This window comes from Molossus molossus, unplaced genomic scaffold (assembly GCF_014108415.1).
Source record: "Molossus molossus isolate mMolMol1 unplaced genomic scaffold, mMolMol1.p scaffold_m16_p_11, whole genome shotgun sequence".
In the NCBI taxonomy this organism is placed as follows: Eukaryota; Metazoa; Chordata; class Mammalia; order Chiroptera; family Molossidae; genus Molossus; species Molossus molossus.
The window spans coordinates 78,928,859-78,954,864 of NW_023425346.1; the positions used below are offsets into that span (position 1 = coordinate 78,928,859).

General features: G+C 39.8%; 2 protein-coding genes across 2 annotated transcripts in view; one reads left to right on the plus strand and one right to left on the minus strand.

Annotated features, from left to right (window-relative positions):
- Positions 1-12,067: 12,067 nt before the first annotated feature.
- PHOSPHO2 (phosphatase, orphan 2) lies at positions 12,068-17,469 on the minus strand. The gene is made up of 3 exons (XM_036253646.1): positions 17,301-17,469; positions 16,787-16,817; positions 12,068-12,829 (listed from the first exon to the last, which is right to left on the minus strand). Exon 3 carries the CDS (start codon positions 12,802-12,804, stop codon positions 12,079-12,081), a length of 726 nt encoding a protein of 241 aa, XP_036109539.1. The 5' UTR covers positions 12,805-12,829; positions 16,787-16,817; positions 17,301-17,469; the 3' UTR covers positions 12,068-12,078.
- The window catches only part of CCDC173 (coiled-coil domain containing 173), a 54,134-nt gene continuing 45,503 nt past the window's right edge, over positions 17,376-26,006 (plus strand). The window contains exons 1-3 of the mRNA XM_036253348.1: positions 17,376-17,567; positions 17,694-17,772; positions 24,137-24,363. Coding sequence (XP_036109241.1) covers positions 17,376-17,567; positions 17,694-17,772; positions 24,137-24,363 — 498 coding nt within the window. The remainder of the gene's footprint in view (positions 17,568-17,693; positions 17,773-24,136; positions 24,364-26,006) is intronic.

Below are 26,006 nucleotides of genomic sequence, written 5' to 3' on the forward strand. Positions count from 1 at the left end.
TTTAGTTTGAAATCAGGTAGTGTGATACCTCCAACTTTGTTCTTTCTCAAGATTTCTGTGGCTATTTGGGGTCTTTTATGGCTCCATATAAATTTTTGGATTTGTTCTAGTTCTGTGAAATATGCCATTAGTATTCTGATAGGAATTGCATTAAATCTATATATTGCTTTGGCTAGTATGGACATTTTAACAATGTTAAGTCTTCTAGCCATGAGCACTGTATATGCTTCTATTTGTTGGTATCTTCTTCAGTTTCTAAGAAAGTAAAAATTCTAATGACTGGGTAACAAGTACTTTTGCAAGTCTGAAGGTTTCCAATTCCTTGTTTTCAGTAAAAGTCAAAGAATGTTTTGGACAAATAATTTGTAAAGAATCCATGAAATGAGTGGCATTTCTGTAAGTACAAAAAATAAAACGTTGGAAATTGATCCAAACTTAGAAGTATGACAATTTACCAAGGCATAGAAAGATGGTTGCTCTATATTGTAAGTTATATGACAAAAAGAAGGTAAGAACTGTTGAAAATAACCCTAGTAAGTTTTTTACAGAGGTAAAATACATTAATTCCCAATATTTATAATAGTAGTGTACTAAGTAAATAAGGGCCTATGTTTTTTTGTCTTCCTAAACATTTATAACTGATAATAAAGAGAGTTTTTAATGTTCTGACAAAAAAATTGAAAAACCCTGGCCGGTTTGGCTCAGCGGTTAGAACACCAGCCTGCAGACCAGAGAGACCCGGGTTCGGTTCCCACTAAGGGTGCGTACCTTGGTTGCAGTTTGTCCCTAGCCCTGGTTGGTCGTGCGGGTGGCAGCCACTCGATGTGTCCCTTTCACGTCAATGTTTCTCTCTCTCTCCAACCCACTCTACCTGAACAAAAAATTGAAAAATGTCCTCAAGTGAAGATTAAAAAAAAAAAAAAATTGAAAGGTCACAGAATAATTATAATTTTTCCCTCTGATTATTAAGATTACTTTGCATAGGAATCTTGCATGGTCATTTTTACGGTCCTGCATTACTATGCAAAGTGAAGACCACCTGTATTTTCAATATGACAACATTTTCTGGGCGAAGTGAAACAGAAATATGAGGTTAAGAAAAAAGAATGAGCCCTGGACCGGTTTGGCTCAGAGGTTAGAGCGTTGGCCTGTGGTCCAGAGAGACCCAGGTTCGGTTCCTGCTAAGGGCATGTACCTCAGTTGCAGTTTGTCCCCGACCCTGGTTGGGTTGACCCAACCAGGGCCGGGGACAAACTGCAACTGAGGTACATGCCCTTAGCGGGTGGCAGCCACTCGATGTGTCCCTTTCATGTTGATGTTTCTCTCTCTCTCTCTCTCTCCCTCCCACTCTATCTGAACAAAAAAACAAAAAAATGTCCTCGGGTGAGGATAAAAAAAAAAAAAAAAAAAAGAAAAAAGAATGAAATAAAAATTTCCCACTGTTAAATAACAACTTGTTTATGTATTTTTATATTTTTTTTAATGAATGATGGTTGGTTTCAAATTACCATAGTCAGCTTTTACTAAGTAGATTTAAAATAGTTATTTTAAAACATATTAAAGAGTATTAATTACAACCTTGGCAAATGTTTGAACTTATGGTGAAAAGTTTTCAATATCAATCTGAAAATGTGCAAGTACAGTTTTTTAAAGTTATGGGGATACTTGTTCAAAAAACATATGAAAGATCACTGGTGTAGTCTCAAAACAGGAACTAGCCTGTTACTCTCTGGTGTGGGGCGGGTCATTTAAAGGATCGCAGTTTACTGGAAATGTTACTGGATATAACCATGAACAAAATCACCAGTTATGTGGCAGAACAGTGTCTGCTACATACCAGGTGCTCAATAAATACTTGTTGTATAAATGAAAAAAATGAATGGATTAAAAGTAAAACTTTCAGCCCTGGCTGGTGTGGCTCAGCTGTTAGAGCGTTGGCCTGCGGACCAGAGAGTCCCGGGTTCGGTTCCTGCTAGGGGCACATACCAAAACAACAACAAAAAAAGTAAAACTTTCAGAATTTTCTTTAAATTACATAAATAATCTAATCTGCAGACACTGCCCTTCTGCAGCATACGGTCTAAAAGTTTTATGCTTTTTTCACTTCAAATTCAAAGCATCTGTTTTATCTATCCCTTCCTTTTCATCCTCTCTGACATCATTCTTCTCAGGCCTTTATCACTTTTCACTTGGCTTACTACAAGATTTTCCTTTGTTAGTCTTTCCCCTTTCCTCCCAAGCTATTCACTACCTTTATCCTCCCCAAACACCACTTGTTGTTGTTTTTAATCCTCACTCAAGGACATGTGTTTGTCATTGATTCTAGAGAGAGGAGGGGAGATGGAGGAAGAGAGAGAGAGAGAGAAACACTGATGTGAGAAATATTGATCGGTTGCCTTCTATACACACCCCATCAGGGATCAAACCTGCAACGTGGATATGTGCCCTGAGCAGGGATTGAACACGAGACCCTTTGGTGCATGGGGCAACTCTCCGACCAATTGAGCCACACCAGCCAGGGCCCAAACACAACTTTCTTCACACCACTCCCCTTTACTTGCTACTAAGAACTACCCAGAGAAAAATCAAACTCAATTGATTCGCTTTCAAACCTGTCCATAAATTAGCCAAATCCTATTTACGAAGCTTTATTCCACTACTCCCAGTTTCAACATTTAACTTACTTCATCAGGCCAGGTACCTCATCACTACCTCATGAATTTGCTGTACTCACTCCCACATTATTCCCTTCATCTGGGAAGCTCTGTCAAATCCTTTCCATCTCTGCAAATCCTTTTCATCATTTAAGGTATGTACCACAAACCACTTCTTTCAAAAATCTTCTCATCTCAATTAATCAATTGACTCAGTACAAAACACAGTGCTGAATGGTTATCGAGTCCTTCCTTGACCTAAGTACTTTCTGTTTATAGTGATCACTAAGACACTTTATGAAACATACTTTGGTGTTATAAATTACATATGTATATTTCCCACTACCACTTCAAATTGTTAAGTTCTTTGAAGGGCATCATTCTTTTTTCAAAAATATGTTTTTATTGATTTTTTTTAGAGATAGGAAGGGAGAGTTAGAAACATCGATTGGCTGCCTCCTGCATGCCCCCTACTAGGGATCAAGATGGAAACCCAGGCATGTGCCCTGACTTGGAATGGAACCAGGAGCGCTCAGTCCATGGGAGGATACTCAATCCACTGAGCCACACCAGCCAGGCAAAGGGCATCATTCTTTGTAAGACATAGACCTACACTCTTAAGAATTTCTGTATTAGGAAACATCTATATTAGTATTTTGTTTCCATATGAACCATCATCACAGACATCAGTAGTAACTGATATAAACAAGTAGGATAGATTTAGCTTTTGGCCTAGAATACGTCTATAAGCCTTTATAAAGCATATAAAACAATCTGTCCATAACAGAACTATCACACTGTCTACTTAAAAAAGAAACCCAACAGAGTGCACAAAATGGCACTGTAGTAGGTAAAACAGTTTAGTCAATTCCCTACAACTGGTCTCATCTGAAGACCAGTTGTAGGGAATTGCTATGAGGTTATTAGGTCAGTAAAGGACTCTTCCTCTCATCTTCTGAAAAAAAGCATATCTGATAACAGGGACAGTGAAATGGCTATAAATTCTAGTCCCATTCACACTATTGACAGAGCTACTCTACACTATATGGTACCTGCCCGAAACTGCCCTATTGCTTTTATTAGCCATCTCTTGAAGCAGCTCACAAGACTGTAGAGGAAAATTGTCTCTAACACTTCTTCATAGATAGTATAAACCATATGGTTAAGGATCTTGAGATGGGGAGATTGCCCTATATTATCTGGGTGGGCTGTAAATTCAATTACAAATTTCCTTATAAGAAAGGGCAGAGAAAGATTTCCTATAGATAGGAGAAAACAATATGACCATGAGCACAGACTGAAATTATATTGCCACGAGCCAATGAATTTTGGCAGCCAACAGAAGCTAGAAGAGACAAGGGACATCCTCCCCTACAGCCTCCAATAGAGGGTGGCTCTGCTGACACCTTGATTTTAGCCCAGTGAAACTGTTTTGAACTTTTGGCCTCTGGAACTGAGACAATACACTTCTATTGTTTTAAGCTACCAATTTGTGTAAACTAATACAGTAAACTAATACAATGCCTAATTCGGTAAATCTTCACAACAATCTTAGGAGGTAGGTACCATTACTATCTCCATTTAACTGAGGTATTGAGAGGCTAGCAATTTATGCAGTCCGGGGTAGAATTTAAATTCAGGTCTTCGCCCTGGCCGGTTTGGCTCAGCGGTTAGAACATTGGCCTGTGGTCCCGAGAGACCCGGGTTCGGTTCCCGCTAAGGGCATGTACCTCGGTTGCAGTTTGTCCCCGGCCCTGGCTGGTCATGCAGGTGGCAGCCACTCGATGTGTCCCTTTCACGTCGATGTTTCTTTCTCTCTCTCTCTCTTTCTCTCTCTCCCTCCCTCCTTCCCTCCCTCCCTCCCACTCTACCTGAACAACAACAACAAAAAAATGGAATAAAATGTCCTCGGGTGAGGATAAAAAAAAAAAAAAAAAAAAATTCAGGTCTTCTAATCCACAGCAGAGCTTTTTACCACCATGTTGAATTAGCAATTAAAAATGAAATATTAGAGACTTCCGGTCAAGTTGGCGGCGTAGGTAAACACGATATCGTGTCCTCCCACAACCACATCAAAGTTACAACTAAACTACAGAACCACCATCATTCAAAACTGTCTGAAATCAAGCTGAATGGAAGTCCTACAACTACGGAATTAAAGAAGCAGCCACATCGAGACTGGTAGGAGGGTCTGCTCCCACACCCACGTGTGGCGGATAAAAATCAGGTGGACACCTCGGCTGGGAAGGTCCTCCCTGAGGATTGAGGGGTCCCCGTCCCACACCAGGTGCCCCGCTCAGGGTTCCAGTGTCAGGAAGAGAAGTCCCCATAACTTCTGGCTGGAAAAACCAGCGGGAACTGAGGCTCAGGGAGGCTGAGGCAGCTGGAGCCCCAGGCAGCTCCTTAAAGGGCCTGCGCTCGTACTTATCGGACTCTCTCCCTCTAAGTTTGGAGGGGAGGCAGCCCGAGGGGCGCCGTAGACATACAGGGAAGAACTAAGCTGTTTGGCACTGGAGCGAGGGCTGGAGAGGGGTCTATCTACAGGACAGACGTGCTGTTGGAGGCCTTTGTTCCTTTGGTGAGCCCTTCCCTGGGGCGGCAGACAGCCGCCATATTTGGGACTCCAGCAACCTGGCTCACACTGGTAGCCCCACCCTGGTAATTCCTTGAGGCCCCGCCCCACCCAACTTTCAGGCCCACCCAAGCTGTTGCCAGTTGCTTTACCATAGGATTGCCCTGTCTTGGATCCTGCTTCAGGTTTTCCTAAATTCTTTCAAACAAGCAGCATCTGGTCTCAGCTAGCCCCATACCTCTCGTTAAGTAATACACAGAAACAAACACAGGGAGGCAGCCAAAATGAGGAGACAAAGAAACAGGTCCCAAATGAAAGAACAGAACAAAACCCCAGGAAAAGAACTAAGCGAAATGGAGATAAGCAACCTAACAGATGCTGAGTTCAAAACACTGCTTATAAGGATGCTCAGTGAACTTAGTGAGGGCCTCAAGAGCATTAAAAAAGCCCAGTCAGAAATGAAGAAGGCAGTCAGAAATGAAGGAGGCACTAAATGAAATAAAGAATAATTTACACAGATTCAATAGTGGAGTAGGTAAAGCCAAGAAGTAAACCATTGATTTGGAATACAAGGAAGCAAACAACACCCAATCAGAACAGCAAAAAGAAAAAAGAATCCAAAAAAATGAGGATAGTGTAAGGAGCCTCTGGGACAACTTCAAGCATGCCAACATTCGCATCTTGGGGGTGCCAGAAGGAGAAGAGAGAGAACAAGAAGTTGAAAACCTATTTGAAACAATAATGGTAGAAAACTTCCCTAACTTGGTGAAGGAAACAGACATACAAGTCCAGGAAGCACAGAGAGTCCCAAACAAGATGAACCCCAAGACACATCATCATCAAAATGCAAAAGGTTCAAGACAAAGAGAGAATCTTAAAAGCAGCAAGAGAAAAGCAGTTAGTCACTTACAAGGGAGTTCCCATAAGACTGTAAGTTGATTTCTCAAAAGAAACTTTGCAGGTCAGAAGGGAGTGGCAAGAAATATTCAGAGTGATGAAAAGCAAGAACCTACAACCAAGATTACTCTATCCTGCAAAGCTGTCATTTAGAATCGATGGCCATATAAAGAGTTTCCCAGACAAGAAAAAGTTAAAGGATTTCATCACCACCCAACCGTTACTATATGAAATGTTGAAGGGTCTTTTTGAAGAAAAAAGATAAAATATATGAACAAACAAAATGTCAATGAATACATATCTATTGGCAATGGAATCTATAAACAAAATGAACAGGCAGAACAGAAACATTCTCATAGATACAGAGGACATTTTGTTGGTTGCCAGATGGGAGAGGGGTTGGGGGAATGGGTGAAAAAGGTGAAGGGATTAAGAACAACAAACTGGTTGCTAGACTGACAAACCTCAAAGGGAAAGAGGTTGGGGGGTGGGAAGAAATAAACCAAAGAACTTACATGCATAACCAATGGACACAGACAACAGTGTGGGAAAAGGCGGGAGGGAGGGGGGAGTGGGGAGGAGGGGGTCAATGGGGGGAAAATGAGGAACATCTGTAATACAGTCAACAATAAAGATAAAAAATAAAAAAATTAAAAATGAAATATTACAATTTCTGTTTCTAGAGGAACTGGGACTGGACTAACCCTCCTGCTGTAAACAATATGAAAATTGAACAAAGTAGATGAAAAAACAGTTTTCAGGGACTGAACAACAGGCCATCAGGACCGTGATCCCCAAGAGAAGAGAAACAAATGAAGTAGCTCTACAATTGCTTATATTTCTCCCTGGAGACATTTTCGCGCCCAAACTGCAGGGAGGGGGAATCCCAAGCAGACTATGGTAGTCTCACTGAATTGAGGAGATAACGTTTGGAAAGGCATAAGTGGCTGGAATTTGCAGGGCAGTGTACCAGACAAGGAGGAGCTAAATTGAGAAAAAGTTCCAGAAATCTGGAAGGGGAGATTTCTCCTTGAATCTGTGGTTGAATACTAAGCCACACAAGCATAGGGTGCAACTCATTAAGTCTGGGTAAAGAATCCCAGAAACTATAAATTAAACAATTTCCAGAGTTCACATGTAGGTGGCAGACATTTGAGTTCCAATCAGACCCAGACACACTGAGTTTGATCCACTGGGGAACAAAGACGAAAAGGGAAAGAACAATGCTTATGTTAAAGAGGCAAAAGAAAAAAAGACATATGATAAAAAAACAAACACACACACACAGTTGCCCAGCTGGTGTGGCTCAGTGGTTGAGCATTGACCCATGCACCAAGAGGTTGCTGGTTTGACTCCCATTCAGGGCCTATGCCTGGGTTGTGGGCCCGATCCCCAGTGGGGGGGAATACAGGAGATGGCCAATTGATGTTCTCTCTCATCGGTGTTTCTCTCTCTCTCTCCCTTTCCCTTTCTGTCTCTCTAAAAATAAAGAAAAAAAAACACACAATAAAATGCTAATGGTAAAATCTAGATAGTAGGTATACATGTGTTCACTGCAAAATTAAAGGGTTATTAAGGGAATATGAAAAATGTTATGCCTATAAATTTCACAACTTACATGAAATGAACAAAGTCCTTGAGACAGTATGGTGGATTTCAAGTATGTCTACAAATTCTTTGACTCCCTCTTTAAAAAGAAAGTCTAATTCCACTCCCTTCGAGTATGGGGTTGACTGAGTGCTCTTTTAACAAATAGAATATGGCAGAAGTAATGGTATGTGACTTCTGAGACTAGGTCACAAAAGGCATGGTAGTTTCCTCTTTGCCCTCTAGGATAGCAGCTCTCTTGGCAGGAAACCATGTCTTTAGGACAAGCAGCTCTTTGGAGAGACCCATGAGGTTGGAAATTGAGGCCTCCTTCCAACAACTAACAATAAAAGAGACTTTGTGATAATAAGCAGTGAGAAACTGAGATCTCCTGCCAAAAGCCATGCCAGTAAGCCATCTTGCAAACAGATCCTCTAGCCCTAGTCGAGCTTTCATATGACTACTGCCTAGCACATATCTTGACTTGAGATCCTGAGCCAGAACCCAGCTAAAGTGCTCCTAAATCCTGACCTACAGAAACTGAGATAATTAATGTTTAGTTTTCAGCTGTGACATTTAGAGGTGATTTACTATGCAGCAACATAACTACTAAAGCTTACTCAAGAAAAACTACACTACCTGAATAGTCCTATATCTATTAAAGAAATTGAATTAGTAATTAAAAACCTTCCAACAAAGAGAACTCCAGGTCTAGATGGCTTCACTATTGAATTCTACCAAACATTTAAGAAATAATACCAGCTATTAGTTTAATTGTTGCTCCTTTCAATGTCACTGCCCCCCCTCCCGCCTGCTTTAGGTTTTTACCATCTTTGGTTATCGGCAGTTTTATAATGTGATTTCATGTGGTTTTCTTTTTATCTTATTTAGGATTTATAAGGAATCTTGAATCTGTAGTTTGATGTTTTACATCAGTTTTGTGAAGTTTTCAGTCATTATCTTTTAAAATATTGCTTATTTTCTTTTTCCTTTCTTTCTGGACACTAATTTCCTATGTTAGATCTTACTGTATCTTTTATGTCTCTTCTATATTTTCATTATTTTGTCTCTCTGCATCATTCTGGATATTTTCTTCTAACTTGTGTTCATTCACTAACTCTTCTTCAGCTATGCCTGTTGCGTTGTCAAATCCATTCATCTAGATTCTAATTTCAGTCATGGTAATATTCAGTTCTAGTATTTCCATATTTTAAAAAATATATAATATTCAATTCTTTCCCCAAACTCTCCTAAGTTTAGTTTGTCTGAAAACTCTAATATCTGGATATCCCACATGAAAGCTTCTGCTGGTATTCATTGTTTCTTGGTGTGGCTTTTTTCTTTTAATCCTCACCCGAGGACATCCTTCCATTTTTTGTTCAGATAGAGTGGGAGGGAGAGAGAGAGAGAAACATTGACGCGAAAGGGACACATCGAGTGGCTGCCACCCTCACGACCAACCAGGGCCGGGGACAAACCACAACCGAGGCACGTGCCCTTAGCAGGAACCAAACCCAGGTCTCTCTGGACCGCAGGCTGACACTCTAACCGCTGAGCCAAACTGGCCAGGGCTTGGTGTGGCTTTTTATTGAATCCTACAGTGTACTTGCAAAACTGTTTACAGATTTATTTTGAGGCTTACTGCATTAATTTTCTATTGCTGCATAACACTATTACCACAAACTTAATGTCTTAAGACAATACATATTTAGCATCTCATAGGTCCTGTGGGTGAGGTGTCCAAGCACAGCTAGAGACTCTGTTTCCGGGTCTCACAAGGCTATAATCAAAGTGTCAGCCTGAACTGTGGTCTCAGCTGAGGCTCCCCTGGGAAAAGATCCACTTTCAAGCTCACATGGTTGCAGCATTTAGTTTCGCACAGACTGCTGGACCAAGGGCCTGCGTCTTACTGTTGGCCAGAGGCCACCCTCAGTTGTTTGTAATGTGTCCCTCTCTAAAGGCCAGTTTGTAGCATGGCATCTTGCTTCAAAATCAACAAGGAAGAGAGTTCAACAAGATGGGCATTAGAATATAATATAATCATGTATACATAATTACACAGATCCCATCATCTTTGTGGTGTCCTACTGATTAGAAGCATATTTCCCCCTTTCCACACACAAATAAGTCATACCAGGATACAGGGATCATGGGGGGCCACGTTAGAGTCTGTCCACATACCTAGGACGTTAGCATCCTTTTGAGAGAATTTAGATTTATTTCTTCTAAGCTCCTGGGAGCTCTAAAAATCTTAGATAACCTCAATTTCAGGGAGTGCGAATATTCAAAGCTGAGCTGCCATCCCTGTGCAGGTATGCTTATTTCTGGATCATTCTTATTCCTAATGGGCAATTCTTACTCCTTTTGGGATTCTTACTCCAAGTAAGGGGAAAGGTGTAATTATTGCAGGCTTCTTCCCCCAGTACCATGAGATTGTCAAGATAGCCACTCAGCATCTCAGACACCAATTACAGAATCAGTCAATAATTCCAGAAAAAAGCAGCTCACCTATGTGGGTTTCTGTGCTTTGGTAGAAATTGTTCATTGTTATCAGCTCTCTCATGTCTTTAAACAGACATTTTAAAAATTGTGTTTAGCTGTCAGCTTTTCTAGATGTGCTCATTAGAATATCTGGTCCAATTACTTGGCCTACCAATACAATAAATGAAAGTCTTATGTTTTTGTGTGTGTGTGTGTGTGTGTGTGTGTACTTCAGTAATTTGTATTTTGGCCCTGGCTGGTTTTACTCAGTGGTTAGAGCATCGGCCCGCAGACCAGAGTCCTAGGTTCGGTTCCCACTACAGAGATGTACCTTGGTTGCAGTTTGTCCCTGGCCCTGGTTGAGGTCTTGTGGGTGGCAAACACTCGATGTGTCTCTCGCACATCAATGTTTCTCTCTCTCTCTTCCTCCCTCTCCCCCTCCCGCTCTATCTGAAGACAAGTGCAAAAAATGTTCTTGGGTGAGGGAAAAAAAAAAAAAATATATATATATATATATATATATATATATATATATATAAAATTTGTAATTTGTTACTGGCCTTGACATGTAGAGAAATGATAATCTATATGAGTAAATGCGTTTAAATATAATCTAACCTATTAATTTAAAGATATACTGTCTCAACCTAAAAAAACATTTTTAAGTACTATTTTTTCCCCATTAAATTGTATTAAGCATTTCTATTTCTGGAGCTTTCCATAATGGAAAAGATAATCCTATTATTATTGCATAATGAATATATATGCCTAAAACATGAGCCTAGAAATTAGCATAAAATTATAAAACCTTTTATATCACTTGGTATTTTGTTACTATCCTTACATGAAACAGTATCTTAATTGTTGAATATTCCTACAGATAACATATTATATCTCTCAAGACTGCACAAGTAGAAACAATACACTGATTAAACCAGTATACTGGAGTTACAATTGTGATACTGATATAAATTTAAAATATTTGAGGAACATTAATTTGTATTTAATTTTGAAAGGAAAGTTTGAAATTGATGAAAACTTGGGTAACAGACACTGCATCCCTATCTTTAAAATACACTAATTTGGGAATAGAACACTATATATTTTGGGGCTTACATGAATAAATCATCAGGCTTATTTTTAAGATCTGTAACTATTGGACATGTTATTGAAATATCTAAGAAAAAAACATATATGACTATTCTCTCTGAGACTAAAAACAGTATAATCTGCCCTGGCTGGTCTGGTTCAGTGGTTAGAGTGTGGGCCCTCAGACTAAAGGGTTGCAGGTTCGATCCCCGGCTGCAGTCAGGGCACATGCAGGGCAACTAATAGATGTGTCTCTCTCACATCTCTCTCTCCTTCCCTCCCTCCGTCCCTCCCTTCCATCATTTCTAAAAATCAATGGAAAAAATATCCTCAGGTGAGGATTAATACAAAACAAACAAACAATATATCAACCACCTTTGGTAGAGACTACTAGTTGTACTTACTTTAATTCTGTACTCCTCTTCTTTCCAATTTTTTCCAGGCATATGACCATCTGGAATAAAAGCTGTATTTTTCAATCTTCCTTGCAATTAGATGGGAACATTGTGACTAAGTTTTGGCCAATGCAATTTACATGAGTGTGCAACTCACTGCCTTCCTTCTTGCTGGCCAGAATGTTGATGTGAGGGTTGGAGCTTGAACAACAATCTTGTATCATGAGTTGGTAGCAGAGTGCTGAAGTTGGTAGAGCAACACAGCAGCCTTGAGAGATACTTACCTTTGGAATTCTTTTAAGTGAGAGGAAAAATAATTTCTTTTAAGTCACTGGTATTTGGGGTATTAGTTTTATGCTGCTGTACCTATTCTTAACTGATACACATTTCAATTGTTGGAATATTACTCCTTTATTAGAAATTGTAAATGAGAAATTATTTCAACACCTGAAGACCAAACTACAACACAAGACTCCATAGGCTCAAGATTTTGAGACATTCTGGAAAGAGTTTTCTGTAAAGTATATCCTTTCCGTGGCATGGCAACATCATTTTTCTTTAAAAAGGTTATTGGGCAAAGATCATTTCCACCATCACCTATATAAACAATTTGTGTATAATTCACTCCCTGTTTTAACTGTTTATCTACAAATTCTACCAAAACTACATTTTTGCAAAGATTTTTGGGGCACCTATTGCAAGAATGAGCATGATAATTTTCCACAGTGAGATGACCACTACCATCAAAAGCTGCTGGATTTGTAAACACTTTATCAAACACATCATGAAAATTGGTAGCTTCTAAAACCCAATCTATGAAGACTGAATTTGAATCTGAAATAATGATGCAATCAAATTTATCCTTGTTCTTTCTTATAAAGTTTAAAAGTTCCACCATCCCTGGAGTGAAAGGCATTGATATCATTGTTCTTTTCATCTCATCTTCTCTTACACCTTCATCTCCCAAATACTTAAAGACTCTGCTCATAAATTCTGTCCAAAATCCTTTTTCATAAGAATCTTGTAGTTCAATAGGAAGCTTTTTCTCTGGAGCACACTGTACAATCCAGGTGTCACTATTGTCATCTATGATTGTATTGTCAAAGTCAAAAACCAGCAAAATTTTCATGGTTCTAAAACAGATTTGGGTTACCCTGAAAAAGAAGAAATATTATTCCTTAAACACTCTGTTTTCATATCTCACTACTATTTAACAAATATTACTGAGTGTTAATCTGCTAAAACATAAGGTGAATATAAACAAATTAAAATAACTAAGCATTTTAGTACCACCATTTAAGTAATCTTTCCTAAGAAGCAAAGTTCAGATTTGAGTATTTTAAGTGAATGGAAAACAGAATATCTAAAAAGGATATTCATAGTATTATTGTGTTCCTGTGGGGATTATTCCTTGAGCATTCTGAATTAAGCTACTGAGAGAAGTAATGAAACAATTAGTCTCTTACAGTCTAATTTAGAAAAGTTTTTAAATAATACAGAAAAAAAATGTATGCTAATCATTCTTATTGTTTTTATCACCATAGCCAAACTTATTAGTTTAAAATATTTACAATAATCTTCATATTAAACAGGTCTCTGTGTACTAACCAAAATTCAGACCAAATTTAAAATAACATGAAATCTTGCAAACTTTAAATATCTTTAACTTTTGTTAACAATTTTTATGTGTTTTTTTTTCCCCAGAGAGAGGGGAAGGAAGCGAGAGGCAGAGAGAGAGAGAAAGAAACATCAATGTGAGAGGGAAACATCAACTGCCTCCTATATGCACCCTGTCCAGGGATCAAACCCCCAACCTAGGTATGAACCCTACCAGAAATTGAACCCATGACTTTTGGTGTATGGGACGACACTCCAACCAACTGAGCCACGCCAGCTAGAACTTTATGTTTATTTATATTTTCTCTAAATAGTTTAACTCTAGAATGCCAAATAATCTGGATATAATTGAGTAATCACACTACTTATGATATGACAGTTACTTAAATCTTTTAACTTTAAAAGATAATGAAGATGTCCTGGCCAGTTTGGCTCAGCGGTTAGAGCGTTGGCCTGCGGTCCAGAGAGACTTGGGTTCAGTTCCCGCTAAGGGCACGTACCTCGGTTGCAGTTTGTCCCTGGCCCTGGTTGGGTCGTGTGGGAGGCAGCCACTCGATGTGTCCCTTTCACGTTGATGTTTCTCTCTCTCTTTCTCTCTCTCCCTCCAGCTCTACTATCTGAACAAAAAATGGAAACATGTCCTCGGGTAAGGATAAAAAATAGAAAAAAAGATAATGAAGATGCCCAGGCCAGTTTGGCTAGAGGTAGAGTGTTGGCCTACAGACCAATGAGTCGCGGGTTTGATTCTGACAAAGGGCACAGTACCTTGGTTGTGGTTTGTCCCCAGCCCTGGTCAGGGTCATGCAGGAGGCAACTGGTCGATGGGTCCCTCTCACATTGATGTTTCTCTCTCTCTCCCTCTCTCCCCCTCCCACTCTGTCTGAAGATAAATAGAAAAATATCCTTGGGTGAGGATTTAAAATAAATAAATAAAAGATAATGAAGGTCACCCTGGCCGGTGTGGCTCAGTTGGTTGAGCACTGTCCAGTGCACTGAAAAGTCACCAGTTTGATTTCCGGTTCGGGTGCGTGCTGGAGGCAAACGATCCATATTTCTCTCTCAACTCATGTTTCTCTCTTTCTCTTCCTCTCTCTCTAAAATTAATGAAAACATATTTAAAAATAAATAAAAATAAAAGATAATGAAGGTCATTAATTATAAGTCTCAAGAGAAAAGGAAAGAATTGGTCAACAGATGGTATGGACGAAAATTATCATGTAAAAAATATAAATAATTAGCCCTGGCTGGTTTGGCTCAGCAGTTAGAGCATCGGCCCGCGGACCAGAGTCCCAGGTTTGGTTCCCACTAAGGGCACGTACCTCGGTTGCAGTTTGTCCCCGGCACCAGTTGAGGTCATGTGGGTGGCAACCAGTCGATGTGTCTCTCTCATATCGATGTTTATCTCTCTCTCTCTTTTCCTCCCTCTCTCCCTCCCGCTCTGCCTGAAGATAAATGCAAAAAAAAGAAAAAGAAAGAAAGAAAGAAAAACAGGGCATTTAACCACATGTATTCTCTGGTTTATAACAATAGATAGCCAGTAGGTGAAACCGAGAGTAGAGCTCATCACTCTCAGTGTCTCTCAATTTAGAAAATCTGAAGAATAACTAATCTAGAGGGGTATTTCCTGTTGTGTGAATTTAGATATATACAGGGTGGGGCAAAAGCAGATTTACAGTTGTTTGTATGGAAAATAATACAATAATTAATAGATAATAATACCAGAATAAACTGTGTAAATCTACTTTTGCCCCACCCTGTAATATCCTGAGACTCTGTATCCTTGTATATCTGAGTGCCTAATCCAGGTCTCTGACTGGCTATCAGAGATTTAAGTGCAGAATAAAATTTCCATTAGAAACAATGTAATCAATAGCAGGAACCGAACCCGGGACTCTCTGGTCCGCAGGCCGATGCTCCAACCACTGAGCCAAACCGGCCAGGCTGGGAAAAACAAAATGTTGATTAAACAAAAACCTTAAATACAAAACAAGGAATGTTACATAAACATAAGTTTTCATCTGGTGGATAAAATCACGAGTGTTAGACTGATTATGTTGAGAATTACAAATTCCATTTTTTCTTTTTACTTCTTAATAGACAAATACAACATTCTGTTGTCAATAAATAGTGAAAGATTTAGAGTACTTTAAATAAAAGTCTGAAAAAATTAGGGATGTGTACAAAGATTTAGTTTTAAGAATGCGAATCTATTTGAAACCAATTTGTTAAAATTCCGAAATAATTAACTTTCTCTCCAAAAGCAGCAGTAGTATATATTTTGTATATCTGCAGTGTTTCCATAGTCTAACAATAACCTACATGCTTTCAAAAATAATGGTCCACACCTGGCCAGTTTGGCTTAGCGGTTAGAGTGTCAGCCCGCAGACCAGAGAGTCCCGGGTTCGGTTCCGCTAAGAGCATGTACCTCGGTTGCAGTTTGTCCCTGGCCTCGGTTGGGGTTGTGTAGGTGGCAACCACTCGATGTGTCTCTCTCACATTGATGTTTCTCTCTCCTCCTCCCTTACTCCCTCCTGCTCTATCTGAAGATAAATGCAAAAATGTCCTCTGGTGAGGATAAAAAATATATGTATATGTATATATATATAAAATAATGGTCCAGCCAGTGTGGCTCAGTGGTTGAGCACTGACCCATGCGCCAAGAGGTCACCGGTTCGATTCCCAGTCAGGACACATGCCCAGGTTGTGGGCCTGATCTCCAGTTGTGGGGGGGGGGGGGGGGAGCATGCAGGAGGCAGCCAATTGATGTTCTCTCTCATTGATGTTTCTCTCTCTTCCTCTCTCTCTAAAATCAATAAAGGAAAAAATTAAAAAAAAAAAAAAAAATAGCCCTGGCTGGTTTTGCTCAGCAGTTAGAGCATCAGCCCATGGACCAGAGAGTTCCAGGTTGGGTTCCAGCTAAGAGCATGTATCTCAGTTGCAGTTTGTCCAGACCCCGGTTAAGGTCATGTGGGTGGCAACCACTTGATGTGTCTCTCTCACATCAAAGTTTCTCTCTCTCTTCCTCCCTCTCTCCCTCCAGCTCTATCTGAAGATATATGCAAAAATGTCCTCAGGTGAGGATTAAAAAATAAATAAAAATAACGGAAACTAGAAATTACAGAGACATCCAAGAATTGGGGACTGCTTAAATAAGATATGTAGCCTTGAAATGCTTATTGTTTATTATAATAAAGATTTGGGTTCCTTAGTCTAACTCCATGTGCAGTTGACTTCTGACAGTGGAGACTGGGGTATAATTGTTGCTATTCTGACTACTGCTACTGCTGTAATTTATCTCACCCAGGGGTCTGCATCTTCTACAAAGCTGTGGCAGGCTAAATTGTGGGCATGCAAGTAGGGTAAAATCTTGTCCCCAATTCTTGACATTTTAAAAACTGTGTTTCCAAAGCAAACAAAAATAAAACCCCACCCATATTGTATGTAAAAAAAATAATTTTTGTCAACAAAAATTGTATCAATCCTTTCATACTTACCAGCATTATGGTGGAACACCAGATAGAAAACCTGAAGAAAAATAGTACAACTATGTGTTAGAACTTTAGTAATTAAAAATGTTACCTCCTTCCATTTGGACTCCAATTTGGTGCCTAATGAGTATGTACTGCAGCCAATTTGCTTATAATGAAATCATTTGCACCTCCATGTGTTAGAAAAGTATCTTTTGAAACCAATTCTGCATCCACTCTTAACAGATTTTGGTGATTTTAGAGGTCTGATTGGTCCTCCAAATAAATCCAATTTATTGTATTTACCAAGCAATTTAGAATATATTAAGGGTCCTAATATGTTGTTCTGAGACAACATCCAAATTTTAACATTCTTATGTTTAAAAAACTAAGACCTGTCTAGCCCGGATCATGCCTTAAAAACTAAAGTATTTAAAAATCTATTTCCTGTCAATTAATCCCTGGGTTCCCATAGCTAAGGGTGAGCTTCGCCCTTCCCCTTCCACCACACACCCAGCCTAGGCCCCGCTCTTCCACACACCTGCCGGGTCCGCCCGGAAGGTAGGCGCAGGGACCTAGTTGGGGTCGTCCCGCGTGAGGCACGTGAGGGATGAGGATGGGAGCACCAGGCCGGGCCGGGTCCCCAGATCTCCTCACTGGCCCAGCCAGGAGTCGGCAGCCTCCCGCGCCTCCGCCCTGCTCCCGCGGAGTGTCACGGCGCCGGTCCGCGGGGACGTCCCACTCTAACACCAGCCTCCGCTTCCCGCGCAGGCGCAGCCCGTGTTCTCCAGCCCCGCAGCCGACAGCTGCGCGTTCTCCGTTCCTCGGAGGCAGCTACCGTCACTTCCGGCGGCGTTGCTAAGCAACTGCTCGGCGTACCAAACACTCCGCTGCCTGGAGGCTGCCAGCTCCGCCTCTGAGTTGCCTTTCCTAGTCTCACAGCGCTCGGCGCATCTTGTCAGAGATGCCGGTGCTGGTCGGCAGACGCCGTGGACTAGCGAAGGGAAGCACGGGTGAGCTAAACTGGCCCATACCGGCATGGGGATTGTTTCTGACCCCTAGGCATTGGGGGACAGGCGAGGGCGGCAAGTGAGGGTGACTAGTCCTGATGAAGTGGACTCTACCAAGTCGGAAGCAGCGTTAGGTTCTATGTAAATTAGACCGTTTTGCCCTCAGGCGAATTAGTAGGTGGGAAAATTTACATAAATAGAGGTGGAAAAAAAATAAGTAGGCTGACTCAATTGATCTGAGCGGTCGCAGCTCCAAGAGTCTGGAGTTTGCTGAATTTTCTTGCGCTTAAACTTTGTTATTCATAACCAATGGACACAGACAATAGTGTGGGAAAAGGTGGGAGGGGGGCGGGAGTGGGGAGGAGGGGGTCAGTGGGGGAAAAATGTGGAACATCTGTAATACATTTTACATCCAACAATAAAGATTTGAGAAAAATAAAATAAATAAAATAAAATTCAAAGGTCAGAGAAAAAAAACTTTGTTATTCATTGAGTGATTTGGAAAATCTTTTGGAAATATCAGTAGCCTCATTAGAGTCTTGGTTGGACCTATTGAAGTGAAGGTAGGGCTTCATGACCTATTGTTTAAAAATTTAGATTTTGGAATAGAAGTAGCCTAATGGGACATCTAAAGAGCTCTTTATCACTTACAACTATTTTAGTTTCTTAAATCTGTAAATTCCCAATTATTGTCATGGTAACAACTACAACCTTGGGAATTTGAACTATCTTCATGTCAATGCCTGAGCTTCTGTAACAAAAGAAGAGACCCTTGTGTCAGATGCAGAGTGAGAGCCAGCCATTCTCCACTGCTGGGTATTTATGCAGTGGAGGACTTTTGACATAGCAACAGAGGGTCATGATATGTAGAAGAGAGACAGTACCCATGTGACATGTACTGAAAAAACACTGTTACTCCAACGTATTCACTTTCCTATATATGCAGTACTGCACTAAAATACTTCGATTTACCTTATAGGTGTTTTGTAGCATTGGTCCAAGAGTTTCCATCTGAACCCCACTGCTAAATTGTAATCTCCATTTGAAAGAGTGTAGTAGGAGAGGTTTCAGATATGTAGACAGCTATCTGTAAAACAAATGATTATATAAAGACTTAGTGGGGTGCTATCAGCCAGAGTGGATCTCTGAAAATCCTCTCCTCCATCAAATCAAAAAGAACACTGCAAAAATAGTCAGAGTCAACGTTTTGAAAACTCAGAAAATTAGCTGAAGGCTTGCAACAATTGGGGAATTTTTATCAAGAAAAATAGATGAGCCCTGGCTGGTTTGCTAAGTGGTTAGAGCATCGGCCTGCGGACCAGAGAGGCCAGGGTTCGGTTCCTAGTCAGGGCACATGCCTCAGTTGCAGTTTGTCCCCGGTTGGGGTCGTGTGGGTGGCAGTTGCTGAATGTGTCTCTCTCATGTCGATTTTCTCTGTATCTCTTTCTCTCTCTCTCTCTCTCTCAAGATAAAAATGCACAAATGTCCTCGGGTGAGGATTAAAAAAAAAAAAAAAAATGGATGAGCCCTGGCCTGTGTGGCTCAGTTGGTTGTGATTTGTTAGATTCCCAGTTGATCATATTGCCTAGGTTGTGGGCTTCATCCCCAGTAGGGGACATGCAGGAGGCTGCTGATCAGTGTTTCTTTCTCACATTGATATTTTTCTCTCCCTTTAAAAATAAATAAAAAAATATTTGTAAAAAAAAACAAGAAAAATAGCTGAATCTTGGTAACAGCAGTGAGTTTTTGCATTTTAACTTGCTCTAGTCCCATATTTGTCTCCCAGCTTTAAAAAAACAAAAACAAAAAAACTACTGCAATCACAGTAAAATCCAGTGGCTTAGCATCCTGTGGAGAGAGCAGAATAGGGTTGGGTCACCTTCAAAGCCCATTTCCCAGAAACTGTTGTTATTTGACCTGTCTGGTAGTTCCCTGCAAAAGCCCACTTGCAAGGCTTATTTTTATTTTACCTGACTCAGAGCTCACCATTTTTTAAATATCACAGTTGCCCGAGGCAATGATAACAGTTCCCTACATATTTCTGGGAGTCCAGAAAGTCAAATACATTTATAGGACTGTGTACATGCCCAGAAAAGACCTGAAGCTTTCATCTCTGGCTGACTTTGAAGCACTATGCAGGAAAGAAGTACAGGCTAACACAGAGTTGTAAATTGCCTGCCTGCTCACTGAAGTCATTCTCTACCACTCACAGAGAGTTCCCTGGCAAAGGCCGAGAGACTTGTTTAAGAAAATTCTGTCCAGTCATTAGCTGACAACTAAGCTAACCAAGTGAAATTCCAAGAGCCATATACAACAAAGAATTCAGACTTTATAGATTTAGTTCAGGAAAATCTAAACAAACAGCAACAATAACAAATACTGGGTATGGAAAGACTCTGACTTCTAGAGTTGCCACATTATATTTAAAATGTACAGTTTTCAACAAAATGAGAGGGCATGCAAAGAAATAAGTATGGCCCAAACACAGGAAAAAAGTTTGTTTGTTTGTTTTTTATCCTCACCTGAGGATGTTCAGATAGAGTAGGAGGGAGAGAGAGGAAGAGAGAGAGAGAGAGAGAGAGAGAGAGAGAGAGAGAGAAACATCAATGTGAAAAGGACACATTGAGTGGTTGCCACCCACATGACCCAGCCAGGACCAGGGACAAATTGCAACCGAGGTACATGCCCTTAGCGGGAACCGAACCCAGGTCTCTCTGGACCGCAGGCCGACGCTCTAACCGCTGAGTCAAACCGGCCAGTGCAGAAAAAAGTTTTAATAGAAACTATCCCTGAGGAAGCCAAGATGTTAAATGTACTAATCAATTAACTTTTGTTAATTTACAACTATTGTAAGTAACTTCAAAGAACTAAAAGAATGTCAAAGGAATTATAGAAAAGTATTAAGAATTCTGTCTCACCCTGGCCAGTTTTGCTCAGTGGTTAGAGCATCAACTCACGGACCAGAGAGTCTCAGGTTCAGTTCCCACTAAGGGCACGTACCTCGGTTGCAGTTTGTCCCTGGCCCCAGTTGGGGCCATGTGGGTGGCAACCACTCGATGTGTCTCTCTTACATCGATGTTTCTCTTTCTCTCTTCCTTCCTCCCTCCCTTCTGCTCTGTCCAAAGATAAATGCAAAAATGTCCTCTGGTGAGGATTAAAAAAAAAAAAAAGAATTCTGTCTTACCAAATAAAGCATATCAATAAAGAGGTAGAAATAATTTTAAAAAGGAACTAAATAGATATTTTGGAGTCAAAAAGCCCAATAATTGAAATGAAAAATTCACTAGAAGGGTTCAATAACAAATTTGAGCTTATAGAAGAAAGAATCAGTGAACTTGAAGATGTCAATTGAAAGTATGCAGTCAGGAACAGAAAGACAAAAGAATAAAAATAAGCATATCCTCAGAGAAACATAAGACACAAACAAGTATGCCAACGTACATATAATTTGAGTCCTAGCAGGAGAGGATATTTGAATAATGACCAAAAACTTTCCAAATTTGATGAAAAACATTAATCTACACCAGAGACTTTCTTTCTTTCTTTCTTTCTTTCTTTCTTTCTTTCTTTCTTTCTTTCTTTCTTTCTTTCTTTCTTTCTTCTTCTTTTTTTTTTTTTGGTGGTACGTGCCCCTAGTGGGAACTGAACCCAGGAGTCTCTGGTCCGCAGGCCGATGCTCAACCACTGAGCCAAACTGGCCAGGGCTACACCAGAGATTTTCAACCAGTGTGTCCTAAGAGGCATACTGGTGTGCTATAAGAATTTTTAAAACATATAATACCTGATTATTTAGTCAGGGGCCCTGACCTCTTTTCCCTTAGATTGTCACATAAAGAAATGACAACAGCCAATACAACATGTTCATTCAGTGTGAATGAATGAAAATTATACCATTTTTGTTTTTTTGTCAGATTGGTAAAAATATTTGTTTTTTGGTGTGGCACAAATTTTAGTAGTGAGTTTATGTGTGCCATGAAATGAAAAAGGTTAAAAATAAATGATCTATACATTCTGGAAGCTCATTGATCTTCTAAATATGGTAAACTCAAATGACAATATATCATGATTAATCTGTCAAAATCTAAACACAGAAAAATCTTGAAAGTAGCACAAGATAAACTGTTCATCGATATAAGTGAGCCTCACTGAGATTAACAGTTGATTTCTAATAAGAAACTATAGAGGCTAGAAGGCAGCAGGTTGACATATTCATAATCATGATAAATACCTTATTTTCTCTATGAAATTAAGGTATTTTCAGGTAAACAAAAATTGAGCAGCCCTGACCAGTTTGTCTCAGTGGTTAGAGCATCAGCCCTTGGACCAATGAGTCATGGGTTTGGTTTCAGTCGAAGGCACATACCTCAGTTGTGGTTTGTCCCCAGCCCTGGTCAGTTCATGTGGGAGGCAGCCAGTGGATGTGGCTCTATCACATCAGTGTTTCTCTCTGTCTCTCTCCCTCTCATTCTATCTGATAATAAGTAGAAAAATATCCTCAGGTGAGGAATAAAAAAAAAAAAAAAAAGAGCAAATTTATTGCTATGGGAACTGCCCTACAAGAAATAGTAAAATGAGTCCTTCAGATTAAAAGGAAAGTACACTGATAAGTGATCAGAGAGCTCAGTCTGTGTGAAGATACAATGAGAAGGTGGCTGTCTATAAACCAGAAAAAGAGCCCTAGAACCCAACCATGTTTTCATTCTGAATTCAGATTTCTTAGCCTTCAGAACTGTAAAAAATAAACTTGTTTAAGCCACAAATAAATAAATAAACTTGTTTAAGCCACAAAATAAATAAAAATTTAGCCTGGCTGGTGTGGCTCAGTGGTTGACCCCATTGACCCCAACATCAGCAGGTTGCTGGTTTGATTCCCTGTTGTTATGTTTCATATTGTCCCACAATTCTCTTAAACTGTCTTCCTGTTTTTGTTTTTCTTTTTTTCCATTTTTTTTTTTGTTCAGATAGAGTGGGAGGGAAAGAGAGAGAGAGAGAGAGAGAGAGAGAGAGAGAGAGAGAAACATCGACGAGAAAGGGACACATCCAGTGGCTGCCACCCATACGACTAACCAGGGCCAGGGACAAACTGCAACTGAGGTAGGCTCCCTTAGCAGGAACTGAACCCGGGTCTCTGGACCACCGCTGAGCCAAACTGGCCAGGGCTCTCTTCCTGTTTTTTAATTGTTTTTTCTTTTTGGTTCTCTAATTGGGTGATTTTTTTTCTACCCTGTCTTCTAATTCACTGCTCTGATCCTCAGCTTCCTCTGCTCTGCTGGTTATTCCTTCCCATGTGTTCTTTATTTCTGGTATGTCATTCTTCATTTCTGCTTGGTAGTTTTTCATTTCCAATTGGTTGATTTTCAATGTTTCTATATCTTTATGCATGTTGTTGAGCTTCCTCATTATCATTACTCTGAACTCTACCTCTGATAACTTGTTTAACTGAATTTCATTTATCTCATCTTCTTCTTTCATTTAGGATTTGTTTCTTTGTTTCACTGTTATGGCTGTTCAGTGGGTTTTGGAGCCTGCCAAATTTTTCCTGTGGGTGTTGGTGTTCTGCTGATTGTGGCTTCCTCTCCTGGGTTTGGATTAGTGTGGTAGGACCCATGTTAAACACCACTATCAAGTCTTACATTTCTGGGTAGATTTGCAGGCCAATCAAAGGTTTAGTTTTCCTCTAGCTTTTGCCTTCAAGCTAGTAGTCTTAGTTACTTCATGATCCTTGGATTGTAGCCCTGACCTGAATGAAAAAATCCGTTCATGGTAAGAGGATTTCCAGTGGTTGGGGCTGGTGCTTGCTGGCTGTGAATGAGCCTCAATTTGCATTAATCTGGCCTAGCCAGATGGTGTTAAATTCCTGAGGGGTGGGCTGTTGCTTCTCCCAGGGGCTCTTTGAGTAAGATGGCTTCTGTCCTATGAGGGAGTTATTCAGCACAAAACTCCCAGTGCCCTCCCAGCTCTCCAAACTCCCAAGTCTCTTCACACAGTTCCAGTCCAGTCTGCCCTCCTCTGCTGGATCTGAAGGTGAGTGGCTGCAGCTAATTTAGTGCTCTGTCCCAGCACTCTACACTATGGAGTCAGTTTGGGATTTTTTTCAGCTTTAATATGTTGACACCAAGTCTTCAATAAATTAAATGACTTGCCCAAATTTACACAGTAAGGGAATGACCAAACAAGAAGTCAGATCTAATACTTCTGATTCGCGGTCTTATATTTCTTCCATTTAATCCCAGCTGTTCTCAAGATAACAAGAATAAAATTACTATTTGAAACAATTTTGATATCATGCCAATATAGAAATGTCTGAGAAAAAATATCACACACTCTTATTGATAGTTTTTAATATTGGTTTCTTAAACTTTATTAGAAATGAAGAACTCTGAAGAAGATCAAGTTCTTTATCCACCTCTTCTACCTAGCAAAGTAGATCTCCAGCAGGTCACCATAATTCCACACAATGAGTGGAAAAGGATTCGAGATACCCTTGATGGTATGACAAGAAAAGCAGCATACCTTCGTGCAGAAAGAAAGGCAAAGAAAGAAATGCATCTTCGATCCCAAGAAGTGGTAAAACATTGGACTAATACATATGCAGTAAGTATTAACCACCCAGGAGTATAAAAGCACTGAAGCCTTACTCTTTTTTCTTAGCACTCTTATAACTATTTTTTATATGTAAATTATAAAAATACATTGAAACACATTTTCAACAGCTCTATTTAGGTATAAAGGACATACAATAAATTGGACATGTTTAAAGTATACAATTTGATGTTTTGACATATACAATGCCCTGAAACCATCATTGTAATTGAGATAATGAACATATTCATCACCCCCAGAGAAGTTTACTCATATCCCTTTTACTCCCTCTCTCCCCCACCCTTTCTCTCCTATCTCTAGGCAACCACTAATCTGTTTTCTATTATAATTTTCACTCAACATGAAATTCTTTCATGTTGTTGTATGTATCAATTATTTATTCATTGTTATGGCTGAGTGGTGTTCCATTATATGGATATACCACAGTTTGTTTATCTGTTCAATTGTTGATAGTTTGACATCAACTAAATGTTTATATTTGAGCTGTTTCCAGGTTTTGGCTACTATATATAAAAGGGCTTATGAACAATCATGTATAAGTCCATGTATGGACATATGCTTTCATTTATCTTGGGTAAATATCTTGGTGTAGTATGGTTGAATCATATGAGAGATGTATGTTTAACTTTGTAAGAAACTTCCAAATTGTTTTTGAAAGTAGTTTTTATATTCCTACCAGTAGTGTATGAGAGTTCTATTTCTTTCACATTTCTTGCCAAATTGCTATGATCAGACATTCTAATATTATTCTTATTTTATTTATTTATTTTAAAAATCCTCACCTGAGGATATTTTTCCATTTATCTTTAGATAGAGTGTGAGAGAAGGAGGAAGGGGGTGGGGAGAGAAAGAGAGAGAAAGAGAAACATCAATGTGAGAAACACATTGATTGGTTGCCTCCCGCATGACCCCGATCAAGGCCAGGGACCGATCCACAACCAAGGTACGTGCCCTTGACCAGAATTGAACCCGAGATTCTTTGGTTCATGGGATGATGCTCTAACCACTGAGCAAAACTGGCCAAGGCTCTAATATAATTCTTAATTATAGACTGTTGTATTCAAAATGATTGCAGACGTGAAGAAAGCATCAGCAGGCAAGATGTATTCAAGATGAACGGAGGGCTACAGCTCTCTCTGGCATGTAGTAGTGATTTCATGATCATCATGGCTTTTATTACAATGTTTAACGATTCTATTTGAAGAGCATGAGGGTAGCTACATGAGTACAAGCAATGCATGGCAAGCAGTGGCTAACTCTATGTTAATACCTAACCTTTAACTACAAGTACAAACAATGCTTGGTAAGCAGTAATTAACTCTATGTTAATATCTAACCTTTAACTTTTAGGGTTTGTTTCCTCTATAGTAGAAACACAATGGACCTCATGAACCTTTGACACAATTCCAAGAAGTTGTTTCAGGAACTGTTTGCAGTACCTTGACCTGTATGACTCGCTGGCAAATCCACACAGAAAACGCCTCCTTGGGTGTCCTCCGGTTCTTAAGGATCCATCAATAGACATTCTAATAGGTGTAAAGTAGTATCTCATTGTATTTAATTTGAATATTTCTCTAATTCCAATGATGTTGAACATCTTTTCCATGAACTTATTTTCTGTGTATCTTCTTTTG